The 12259-nt window shown below is 44.4% G+C and overlaps 1 protein-coding gene across 1 annotated transcript in view; it reads right to left on the minus strand.

The window, feature by feature from the left end:
• ABCB11 (ATP binding cassette subfamily B member 11) overlaps positions 1–12259 on the minus strand; it is a 51172-nt gene that overhangs the window by 16029 nt on the left and 22884 nt on the right. The window contains exons 15-20 of the mRNA XM_079983792.1: positions 11081–11284; positions 8656–8826; positions 7045–7264; positions 4531–4594; positions 3729–3864; positions 3424–3588 (exon numbers count right to left, since the gene is read on the minus strand). Coding sequence (XP_079839918.1) covers positions 3424–3588; positions 3729–3864; positions 4531–4594; positions 7045–7264; positions 8656–8826; positions 11081–11284 — 960 coding nt within the window. The remainder of the gene's footprint in view (positions 1–3423; positions 3589–3728; positions 3865–4530; positions 4595–7044; positions 7265–8655; positions 8827–11080; positions 11285–12259) is intronic.

A 12259-nucleotide genomic window follows, 5' to 3' on the forward strand; every position in this document is an offset into this window, starting at 1 on the left:
CGCACAGCCAGCACTGCAGTGAGAGAGAGTGAGTGAGCCAGGTAGGGGCAGAGAGCTGCGAGTGCAAGCGCGCCCCCCCAAATGTTGCGCCCGGTGCGGCTGGCCCCCCCTGCACCCCCCACGCTACGCCACTGCCTGTTTGTTAACTCTTTGGGACATTTGTTTTAGAGGTCAACAAGCTACCTGTTATCTTTGGCAGAATGGGAAAAGTAACCAATAGGAAAAAGTATGAGCGCTCAAAGAGGGGTCATTCTTTATGCTCATTAAATCCATCCCTCCCCACCCACCATGTCTTTCGGACAAGTTTTTTGAGCCACCAGTTCACAGGCATGTTGACAACAACAGACTTAAACACTAACTTTTTAAGCAATTGCTCTCAAGCTATAAATGCTGATCTCTTAAGTTTGATCTTCCAGACTTGCTAACTAACCTTTACACTATCACCAGGTCATGAAACACGTGCTTGTGTTCCCGTTTGATGTTTGTCTATGCAGGGCAAATCTTAGTAAGTCAACTAATCTGTAACTACGTACTCCAAACTGATTAGAAGAAGCAAACAGAGACTGTATGTACCCTTGTCAACTATGAAAATCCTTTAATAAAAACTAAGTTGAGCAGAAGCAATTCCCACACCAGCTGGATTCTAGTCTTCAAGTTTGCCCCCTTAAAAAGAAGGGATCTGCCTTGGATCTAAACATTAAAGGTAGAGGAAACCTTGGACTGAGCTACTTTAGTCAAGAAACAGCGTTATAAATGCATTATAAATATGCAACACCAGACTGAGCCAGAGAAGGGGTGGGGTGGGGGATTCTAAGCAATTTTCCATAGCTTTTTTTCCTTTTATTATAAAAATTTAATCTCTGACTTATTTATAGCATTTTCCCCTTGTGTGTAGATCCATCCCTTGTGTCTGTAGCAAGTAGATGGATCAGGACACAAGTTCTGGCCCCATTGTTAGAGGCAGTATGCTCTGGATGCCCGTGGTTGTGAATCACAAGTAGTTATCTATTGCACTCAAATCCTGTGGGTGTCCTTCCCAATAGGTATCTATGAAAACAGAATGCTGGGCTAGTTGAGGTGTTTAGACTTGATATTCCGCCTTTCACTCTCCTTAAGGAGTCTCAAAGCAGCTAACAATCTCCTTTCCCTTCCTCCCCCACAACAAACACTCTGTGAGGTGAGTGAGACTGAGAGACTTCAGAGAAGTGTGACTGGCCCAACGTCACCCAGCAGCTGCATGTGGAGGAGTGGGGAAGCAAACCCGGTTCACCAGATTACGAGTCCACCGCTCTTAACCACTACACCACACTGGCTCTCAGTTGGCAGAGGGAGCGTGTTCCATTTTGCTACCTAAGGTGAAACAGGAAGGTGCCACTCACTACCCCTCCACCAAATCCTTGCTCGCCAGGGCTGCTCAGTGTGTGGTTTCCTGGTTCTGTCAAGATCTCACAAGAGAGCTGTAAGATCCCAGAAGCCACAGCTGCTTATTGCTTCTGCAGTGGCAATGATGGCGGTGGGGCACCCCTGCCACAGGTGTTCTGCAGATGGCCAATGTGCTTCCTTTTTATAGGAAATGGGATTAGCTGACTCCCCAAAGGGGGTGCTTTGTTCACAATAAAACAGAGCAGCGGAATAAATTATGGCTGTCTTTGCATTAACTTTCAACCAATACTGCTGCCCAAAGTCGATCAACGTTGAGTTTAAGTGACTATAAAATGCACGGTGTGAAAAGGGACCAATATATGCATTTGCTTTCTAAAAGCACATAATGCCTTCATGGAAGTCTGTCAGCATGCCTGTTTTGTTGTTTTGATGAAACCATGCAAAGGGGTTGTTCAGAGCCTTTGTGGCTTCAGTGCCGGTGAATTTAATTCACCACCAGCACTGCCTATTGTGTCTGTGAGTTTACTGTCTAATAATAAAATGCCTCCATACTTCAGTCAGGTAGAAAAGGGATAACGTATTTTTTGGAATATTGTAAATGTAGAAAAGCAGACCCTTATTATATTGCTCACTTCTTTATAGAATCATAGAATTGTAGAGTTGGAAGGGAGCACGAGGGCTATCTAGCCCAACCCCTGCCAATACAGGAATCTTTCGCCTAATGTAGGACTCGAACCCAGGACCCTGAGATTAAGAGTTTCATGCTCTAATGACTGAGCTATTTATGATTACTAGAATGCCATGGAATGGGACAATTTATCAAGGGGAAAAGGGCATATAATTATTCTTCTCTTTTCAGATTTAAGGTTGCTGTCCAATGCACTGTTTCATGGGGAGATGTCGCCGTGAACTCAGGGGAATTTGCCAAACAAACAAGACTCAGAGTCTTCTACTTGTTTCTCTTGAAAGTAGCCATTGGTGTGAGGTAGAGGGATGCTCCAAGCTTAATCAAATTAACAGTACTGGGGTATAGGGGAAGACAGGTACAGTGGTGCCTCAGGTTAAGAACTTAATTCATTCTGGAGGTCCTGAAATCGTTCCTAACCTGAGGTACCACTTTAGCTAATGGGGCCTCCCGCTGCCCCCGCGCGATTTCTATTCTCATCCTGAAGCAAAGTTCTTAACCTGAGGTACTATTTCTGTGTTAGCAGAGTCTGTAACCTGAAGCGTCTGTAACCCGATGTACCACTGTACCTGAATTATGCCTGTCTCCCCCTCTCCACTCCCAGCAGGGCCAGTTGCAGGATGTGTGTGTGTGTGCGTGTGTGTGTGTGTGTGTGTGATTTCAATCAAGAAATGCATGGACAACAAGGCTGGACACACCCACACCCCAGTGCTGCTGCTCAAATAACTGCTTTAAAGGAGAAAGAAAAATGAAGCCCTTTGGAGATCTGAAATATCTCCTTTATCACCATAGTGCCTACATATATGAAAATATGTCCCCCTCCTAGAATGCATGAAACTGGCTCTTAACACAAGACCCCAACCCCCCTGCTCATCTCCAGAGTCCTGGTGTTCATGGGTCTGTTGGGGAAACAGTCATGTCTTTTTTTGCAACTGACTCAACCCACAAGTTTCAATCATACATTCTCCAACAGTTTACAAAAACTGTTGGTGGGCCTGTCATAGTAACAGAAGACCCTCCTTCCCAAGATACACCTCTCCCCCCACCACTGATGAATTCCAGAGCACTCCCAGAAGCCTATGAACCTCAAGATTCTGGAATGCAGCTGCCCAGTCCTTGGGGTCTGCTGGGAGAGCTAATTGTCAACAGCCCCCTTCCCCAACCTGGTGTTCTGCATGGGAATTGGGCAAATGACCATGAATGTTCAAAAACTACTAAAAGCAGCAAGCCAAAATGTTGGAAATGAAGTAATAAGGACTGCTTGGCACACTGTTGGCACGCAGTTGTCCTGCATAATGTAAGGGTGGTGAAAAACCATATTCAATACAAGAAGAAGGAAATTGGTCATGACCTACTCCAAGAATCTGACTGAAAAGCAAGGCATAGAGTGGGTTGACTGCCCCATTGAAGCCTGCTCCAAGGGATCCAATCAGCATGTAGGGCCATTCAGGAGCATTGTATTTCAGAATTCTGGTAACATTAGCAGGCTTCACTTCTTCCACTTTTACAGCCGTTGGCTCCTAAAAGAGAAAAGGGGCAAATATGTCGATATTCTACTTTCCGTGCTGCCCAGTAGAAACTTTGAGGAAGGGTTATACAGCAAGCTTTTCAACAGGACCAGAGAAAGGAAACAAAATGGATGTTTTTGTCAAATAATGACCTTCTTAAATGGACTGCCATCTTCTTCATACTGCCCGGTGCTATAGATATGCTCTGAATGGTTCTGGGCAACTGACATTGGGTGGTCCGGTACAATATTTGACAACTGAGATCTGGAACGCTGTCGAAGGGAAGCTCTATGAAAGAATAAAGAGAAAAGGCGAAGTCTTAGGAACAGCAGTTTGAGGAGTTTGCATCTAGCGTTATTACTTAGCATGATCATAGTTTACTGAAATACTTACAATACCTATATCCTGAGATTTATGGCGCAAAGCTTGACATGTTTGCTCAGAAGTAAGTCCCACTGAGTTCAAAGGGAAATACTTCCAAATAAGGGCTCCCCCAGACAACCTATTCACAGTATTAAGCCTTCATCCCGATTCGTTTGCACAAAACTTAAAATGGAAGTTATATGATGCCAATTCTAAGATGCCTGTTTTTTGTTTAGCTGATTTGTTCTGATTTGCTTGCAGGGAGGTTAAATGAAATGGAGCGTTCAACCTGATTTTGGGGGGCATAGGTTATACATCTTTCAATCAATCAATCAATCAATCAATCAGTTATTATTAATTAACAAGCCTTCTGCTCCTGTCCCTTTGCCAGTTCAAAGAATACCCATTCTCAATGGTGGGCTGATTCTCATTAAAAAAATAAAACTGCCAGGTCAAACTCCAAAAGGAACTGGTTGCTGCCTGTCATATGTTTATGGGTGGTATATCCTGTTTCCTTACCTGAAGCAAAACAGGAACGTGCTGTTACAAGGCTGCATTGTGTTGTGTTTTGTCTCCCACTGAAAGGCTTACCTCAAGCTGTCCCGATAACTTCCCCTTACGAAAGACTGCGTTTTCTCAAGATTTGGTTCGGCTGCTGTAAAACAAAGCCAAAGAAGCCCATCAGAAAGTGAGATCATCCATTCCATTTTTATTACTTATATTTTGGTATGCCTTTACAGTGTATAAAGCAAACCCGTTACAAGGCTGAAAGTTTTTGCTTCATGGTGGTTTGCTAAATATTCAACCTGATGCACAGCAATACTCTTTAGTTCAAAAAAATGTGAGCTTAACTTAGAGTACACTTCTTTGGCAGAGAGGCTTTCTAAGGACTCTGGATGTGCTCCTTTAGCAGCCCATCAGTCGTCCACACATGCTGCTATGATCCCATGTTGAGCTGTATGGCAATCACTGGGTTTGCAAAAGGAAGCTATGAAGAACAATGCTCTTTGCGTGTACAAAGCACAGACCACTAGCACATGTAAGGTCTTGAGCAGCTGCCACACTAAGAATAGAAGCGAGCAGTCATAGGAGCCAACTCCTAGGAGTCAAGGTCCCTTTGGCCCCCCAATAAACTATTTGAAGGGCCGCCCCCCCCCCAAGTTGACAGGCATTGCCAGTCAAATGGTGTGAATGCATTGTGTCTTGTGATCTATTATGTGGGGTGGGGCTTACCTGTCCTCCCCCCAATATTTTATTCGAGTTGGCACACCTGCGAGCAGAAAAGCTACATGTTTTTGTTGGGGTGTACCACTTCAAGCGGGATGGGGGTGGTGCTGTGGGTTAAACCACAGAGCCTAGGGCTTGCCAATCAGAAGGTGGGTGGTTCGGATCCCTGCGATGGGCTGAGCTCCCGTTGCTCGGTCCCTGCTCCTGCCAACCTAGCAGTTCGAAAGCACGTCAAAGTGCAAGTAGATAAATAGGTACTGCTCTGGCGGGAAGATAAACGGTGTTTCTGTGCACTGCTTTGGTTCGCCAGAAGCGGCTTAGTCATGCTGGCCACATGACATGGAAGCTGTATGCCGGCTCCCTTGGCCAATAAAGTGAGATGAGCGCCGCAACCCCAGAGTCGGCCACGACTGGACCTAATGGTCAGGGGTCCCTTTACCTTTACCAATACCACTTCAAGCTACAAGGGGTAGCTTGCATATTCGAATATTCCCTCACCTCAAATTATCACTGCGAATACACAGCTAGAATGTCAGGATATGAAAGCTAAATTATAACCATTTTATCCTGATGTACTGGTTTTACAGATACAGATATGTTTCATTCCAAGCAGAATTCAAACATGCAGTCTCCCCTCCTACACTCTGAAACGGTGAATCCCAGCACAAATTGCACTCTGTCCTTAATTTATTCTCACAAATGCAGGGGGCAACGGTTCAAGGCTGCTATAACTTTTCTTCTTCACTGGCGATTAAAAAACACAGCAGGAATGGAAGCAGCCCTGAGACTTAACAATTTAACAAGATGTCAAATTGTTTTTATATACAACAACTGTGGCAAGAGTACTGTTAGCCCAGAAATGGAAACAAGAAGAAATTCTGACGAAAGAAGAATGGCAGATGAAATTAATGGACTATGCAGGATTGGATAAAATGACAGGAAGGATTCGAAACCTGCGGGACCAGAAATTTACAGTAGATTGGAAGAAGTATATGAATTATTTGAAGAGCAACTGTAATCAACAAATTACGCTAGCAGGACTACAAGAAGTTTTGCAAGGAGAAATATACGAAGTGTTACAAAGTAGAAAAAGATAGAGATATTGGTTATGAGTTTGAAATGTAATAGGAAAGATAAGAAATGCATATTAAGAGATTAGATTGGAAAATTTTCAGACAGGATTGATGGAAGTCAAAAAAAATTGAATAAGATGTAAAAGTATGTTTAATTACTGTTGAAAATGGTATGTTAAAAAACTAATATAAATTATATATATATATATAAAAGGAAGCAGCCCTGAGGCTATGTAGGCCCTGTGCCTTATATTTCCAAACAATGTATCCCAGAGTAGTAAGAAGATGCTTTCAATTAGAAGAACGCCAAGATGTCTGAGGTTATATCAGCTCTGCATGCTTCAACAACTCTTTCAGAAATCTGAAGCATTCTTTAAAAATGGACTGCAGCACAGCAAGAAGGCTTGTTCAGTTGTGTCAGCAAAGAATGCTGGTTGAGGGGTCATCAAAGTGTGACACTAGTAAAGCAGAGTATTCGGTTTGTCTTGCTCCCAGAGACCATAGCTCAGTAGCAGAGCACAGGCTGTGAATGCATAAGAATTTGAACTCCAGATTTGAATCCAGATTTGAACTCCAGCATCTCCAGTTAAGAGGATCACAGGTAGCCATAATGGGAAAGAGAGAGAGGTGCATCAGTGATCCAGAGATAGATGCACAAATAATCTAACCCTGGAATAAGGCACAGCTTGTTTTGTACCTATGTGTAGGACTGATTTTTCATGGGACCATAGGGAAATAGTTGTGTTAGTAAAGAAAAGGAAATTAATTCCTTGAGTTAGTAAACTTTGATCTCGTTTTCAGAAACGCAGAATAAGGTACTTGCTTTGCATCGACGTGTCAGTGAGTGCCTTGTCCCCTTGGCTTTGCAAAGTTACCAGTGTGAAATAAACCCCTTTCCGTTCCATCAGCTCCTCGTGTTTCCCCCTTTCCACTGCTCTTCCATGCTCAAAGCCAATTATGACATCAGCGGTTCTGATTGAGGACAAGCGGTGAGCAATGGAGATGGCCGTGCGCCCAACGCGAGCCTAAAGCAATGGGGGGGAAATATCAGTGAAGCAAACAGATGAGTGAAACAGGTAGGCTTTGCTCTCTTTGCTTTTGTGTGTGTGGTCAGTCACGGAGCATGGAATGAAGCCCAACTGGTGTAAGTACATGCAAAGAGCTCTATTGGATCAGACTAATGGCCCATCAAGGCCGCTCACAGTTGCAAACCAGGTGCCTATGAGATGCTTGCAAGAGGGGCATGAATGCAGTGGCCCTCTCCCCACCAGTGGCAACTGGTACACAGAAATCTGTATGTTCTGTGTGTGCCCATCAAGCTGTCTTACGCCAGCACTGATATTTATATTCATTTCCAAGCAAATGTTTGAAGAACAGCATGCCTACCTCCCATCTCCAGCATTGCCTGCTATTTACTGAACAATTTCCCCCGCTTTTTTAACCCACCCTTTGTGCTTGTGCGCTTCCTGGCTGTACAGTTCTGGTATTGTACTCATCTACTCCCATATAAATGAGTACAAAAGGTTGGGAGCTTAAAAGCTCTGGGTTTCATTTAACTAAGACATACTCAGAGCAGCCCCACTGAGATCAAAGGACTTCAGTCAGTCGTGACCATGGATTTCAATGGGTCCATTCAGAACAGGAAACACTACCACTTCCATGTCATTCCCCAACATGACTCTTCCCAACAGCTCTTTGAGATCTGTGTTGGGTAAGTCTTTGGGGTAAACTCTTCCCTACCACAGGTCAAGCTTCTGATCTGGCACTGCTCCCTCCCCACTTTTCCACTGCTAACAAGCCTAACAATTCTGGAAACTGCATGCACGTTTGTTGGTTAATGGGTGGGTGTGAGGTTCTACACTGTAGAACCTCACATCCACTCTACTGATTTTCTTATGGAAACATGCAGCAAGTTCCAGAGCGCACATAGCGGGGCTCCAGCCTTGCTCCTAAAGGCTTCTCCTTTCATTTCAAGAACACCCAGAGAACACCAATTGTGCATTGGAGCAAATGCAAAGCTCTGAATAGCACTGTTGTTGTTGCTAATTGCATTTTAGCCTGCCTTTACTCTTTCTCTTCCCCACTCTGATCTCATCCTCACAACAGAGATTGTGACTGCCTGAATCTGGGGGTTGCATATCGGATTCCCACTCCTACTCTGCCACTATAATCACTATGTCACATTAGCTCTCCTAACCACACCTCACCATAATTTTGTATCATGTAAACTTATTATAAAAAGAAAGTTGTGGAGGGGAGAAGAGACTAATCTCTACCATTAAGGAGATTATACTTAAGAGTGGGGGTGTGTTTTTAAAAGTTTCCTACCCCCACCTCCATGATATTGAATTATTATTATTATTATATTATTATTATTATTCCCTGCCCATCTGCCCACTCATTAAATATGCCAAACCTTATGAAGGGCCTCTTGCACTGTAGCTTCGCTTTTGTTGTCCAGTGCTGATGTAGCCATGTCCAGCAGCAGGATTTTGGGGTTTCGAACCAAAGCACGAGCAATAGCAATCCGTTGCTTCTGGCCTCCACTCATCTGACCACCACCTTCTCCAACTAGGGTGTCAAATTGCTAAAACGGTGGGATGGGAATATGAAACCAGTGACAAAGGTCTTTACCTCGATCCCATTCAATGGTGAGAGCTGCACCCATTCTCTGTCTGTGCTCCCAGTGCCGGTGTGAGCTCATGTATCTCTCTAGTCTAGCAGGAAACCCCCATGTGCTCCCGAAGCAGGTAACATCCACACATTTCTTTGTTAAGGAAATAAAGCAAGCTTCTATTCCTCTCTGCATGAAACAGAACCATGAAAAGAAGTCTGATCCACCTAACCGGGTGCTATCTATCTTTCTTGAGTGTCCTGGATCTCAGACAATAAATTTCAGCTGGCTTTCTAGCTAAGTCTTTTTGGTGGAGCTTACACAATCAAAGCATGTGCTCTGCCATGGAGATATGGCTAGGTCCCCTCAAAATTGTCAAAATAAGTTTGAGAATGACATGTGTTGTACACCCTAACCCACCCAAAAAATATCAAGGCACCTGAAGAAGCAAGTCTCTTATATGTATCTTTGAAGAGAAGAACACCTGGCCATAATGGCCAACTAGGTACCTATGGAAGCCCACAACCAATACCTGCATGCAACAGCACTCCCCCAACTTGTGCTTCCCAGCAACTTTGACCATGGAGGTAGAACACAGCCATTGAAAGTCCTTATCCTCCTTCTACTAGCAGTCAACTTACTGAGAACAACCATCAACAGAGCCAGACTGATACCCAGAGAGAACTTACTGAGAACAACAGATCAACAGAGCCAGACTGATACCCAGAGAGAACTTGCTGCAAGACAGACCCAAAAAAGAAAACAACAGAACACCTCTAGTCATCACATACAGCTCCCAAGTTAAAACAGTACAATGCATCATCAGAGATCTACAACCTCTCCTGGACAATGACAGTTCTCTTTCTCAAGCTCTGGGAGGAAGACCTTTCATTGCCTACAGACAGCCACCCAATCTTAAACAACTCCTAACCCACAATAATACTACAACCAGACTTAACACGGACACTGGCACCAGAGCCTGCAATAAACCCAGATGCCAACTTTGCTGCCACATACACCCGGACAACACCATTACTGGCCCCAACAACATCACACATACCATCTCGGGACTATTTAATTGCTCATCGTCTAACATTGTGTACGCCATCAAATGCCAACAGTGTCCTTCAGCTCTCTATATTGGACAAACAGGCCAAACCTTACGCCAAAGAATAAACGGACATAAATCTGACATCAGGAACCACAAGACAGAGAAACCAGTAGGAGAACACTTCAATCTCCCAGGACATTCTATACAAGATCTCAAAGTAGCTGTTCTATTACAAAGGAATTTCAGAAATAGACTGGAAAGAGAAGCTGCTGAATTGCAACTTATTACCAAACTTAAAACCATGGAGAGACCTGGTCTGAACAAAGACATTGGATTCTTATCTCATTATACATGACAAAGCCATTTTTCACCTTCTCACCCCTTGCTTTTTCCTGTAAGACCTATTGCAGTCGTTAAGAGTCGTCAACAGGCTCATCACAGCTATCTGCCAATCACCCAATCCCACCACCCTTCAGAGTAATACCCCTCCCCACCTTCTCACTATATAGAAGGGTCTGGTGACTTCTGTTTCAGTGTATCTGAAGAAGTGTGCATGCACACGAAAGCTCATACCAAGAACTAACTTAGTTGGTCTTTAAGGTGCTACTGGAAGGAATTTTTTTATTTTGTTGTGAGAACAACCATGTGCATTTAAACATCACTTTATGGTCTCTTCATTACCCGGGAAAGGAAAAGGAAAAGGAAATACCAATAATGGTTTTAATTCAACAGTGGATTGTCTGCTGAGAAGCAATTTACCCGAGAAACTCCTAGTGGGTGCATGAGTGGCTCAGGCACACACCTTGGAACTGCAGCCAATAAATACTGGCATCACCTAAAAAATCTACTTTCTCTCTCTCTCCTTTGAAGGAAGGAACCACAAGTAAACTTCAGAAGATAGTGGCCACTGTAGAAGATGGCAAGTGTCCATATTGTCTTGAACACTGCGGATAGACCTACACAGTAATAGTCCACCACCAGCCATGTATAAGAACCCACCAAGATGTGATAAACGTTCTGTTCTCAATGCCTGCAAGAGGCTGCAAAAACAGACAAACACTTCCGGAAGACCACAATGCGTGGCTGGTGAGCTGTGCACAACTTTGTAGATCACAAGCTAGATAGGCATGCAATCACATCAGGATTTTGAATATTGTAAACTGAAGCTTGCCTTACCCCAGGCAGATCCATGATAAAGTCGTAGGCATTGGCTTGTTTGGTTGCTCTGATGATGTCTTCCATAGCGGCATCTTCCCGACCATAGCGAATGTTCTCTGCAATGGTGGTAGCAAACAGGACTGGTTCCTGCTCAACTATGCCAATCAAAGAACGCAGCCACTGAATATTAAGCGAGCGAATATCATGTCCATCTAGAGTAATCTACACAACAACAACAAGTTGTTTGCAGGATAAATAGTCATAATACACTTGTTCAGTCACTCAGTATTTGATATTGGAATAGACTCTACACTAGGAATAGATGAATCTGTCAATTTTGGTTTCTCCCAGTTTTCATATTTCCACACTACTACGTGATTTTTTTTAACAAAAAAAGTACCCATGGAAGTTCTTTAGCATGAATATTGCTTAATGCACACATTTCTGAAATGCAATTTCCCTAATACAATGCAGTTTTATATGCTATATTTACTAATCATTGCCTTTAAGCACTTCGTACCCTATTCTATGGAAGGGACGCAGGTGGCGCTGTGGGTTAAAGCCTCAGCACCTAGGGCTTGCCGATCGAAAGGTCGGCGGTTCGAATCCCTGCGGCGGGGTGCGCTCCTGCTGCTCGGTCCCAGCGCCTGCCAACCTAGCAGTTCGAAAGCACCTCCGGGTGCAAGTAGATAAATAGGGACCGCTTACCAGCGGGAAGGTAAACGGCGTTTCCGTGTGCGGCTCTGGCTCGCCAGAGCAGCGATGTCACGCTGGCCACGTGACCCGGAAGTGTCTCCGGACAGCGCTGGCCCCTGGCCTCTTAAGTGAGATGGGCGCACAACCCCAGAGTCTGTCAAGACTGGCCCGTACGGGCAGGGGTACCTTTACCTTTACCTTACCCTATTCTATGAGGGTGGCAGGTGGCGCTGTAGCCAAACCACTGAGCCTCTTGGGCTTGCCAATCGGAAAGTTGGCAGTTCAAATCCCCACAACGGAGTGAGCTCCCACTGCTCTGTCTCAGCTCCTGCCAACCTACCAGTTTGAAAGTATGCCAGTGCAAGTAGATAAATAGGTTCTGCTGTGGCGGGAAGGTAAGTGGTGTTTCCATGTGCTTTGGCTTCTATCACAGTGTTCCGTTGCACCAGAAGCGGCTTAGTCATACTGGCTACATGACCTGGAAGGCCTGAAAGCGAGTTG

Source organism: Podarcis cretensis, assembly GCF_951804945.1.
Source record: "Podarcis cretensis genome assembly, chromosome: 1".
Classification (NCBI taxonomy): Eukaryota; Metazoa; Chordata; class Lepidosauria; order Squamata; family Lacertidae; genus Podarcis; species Podarcis cretensis.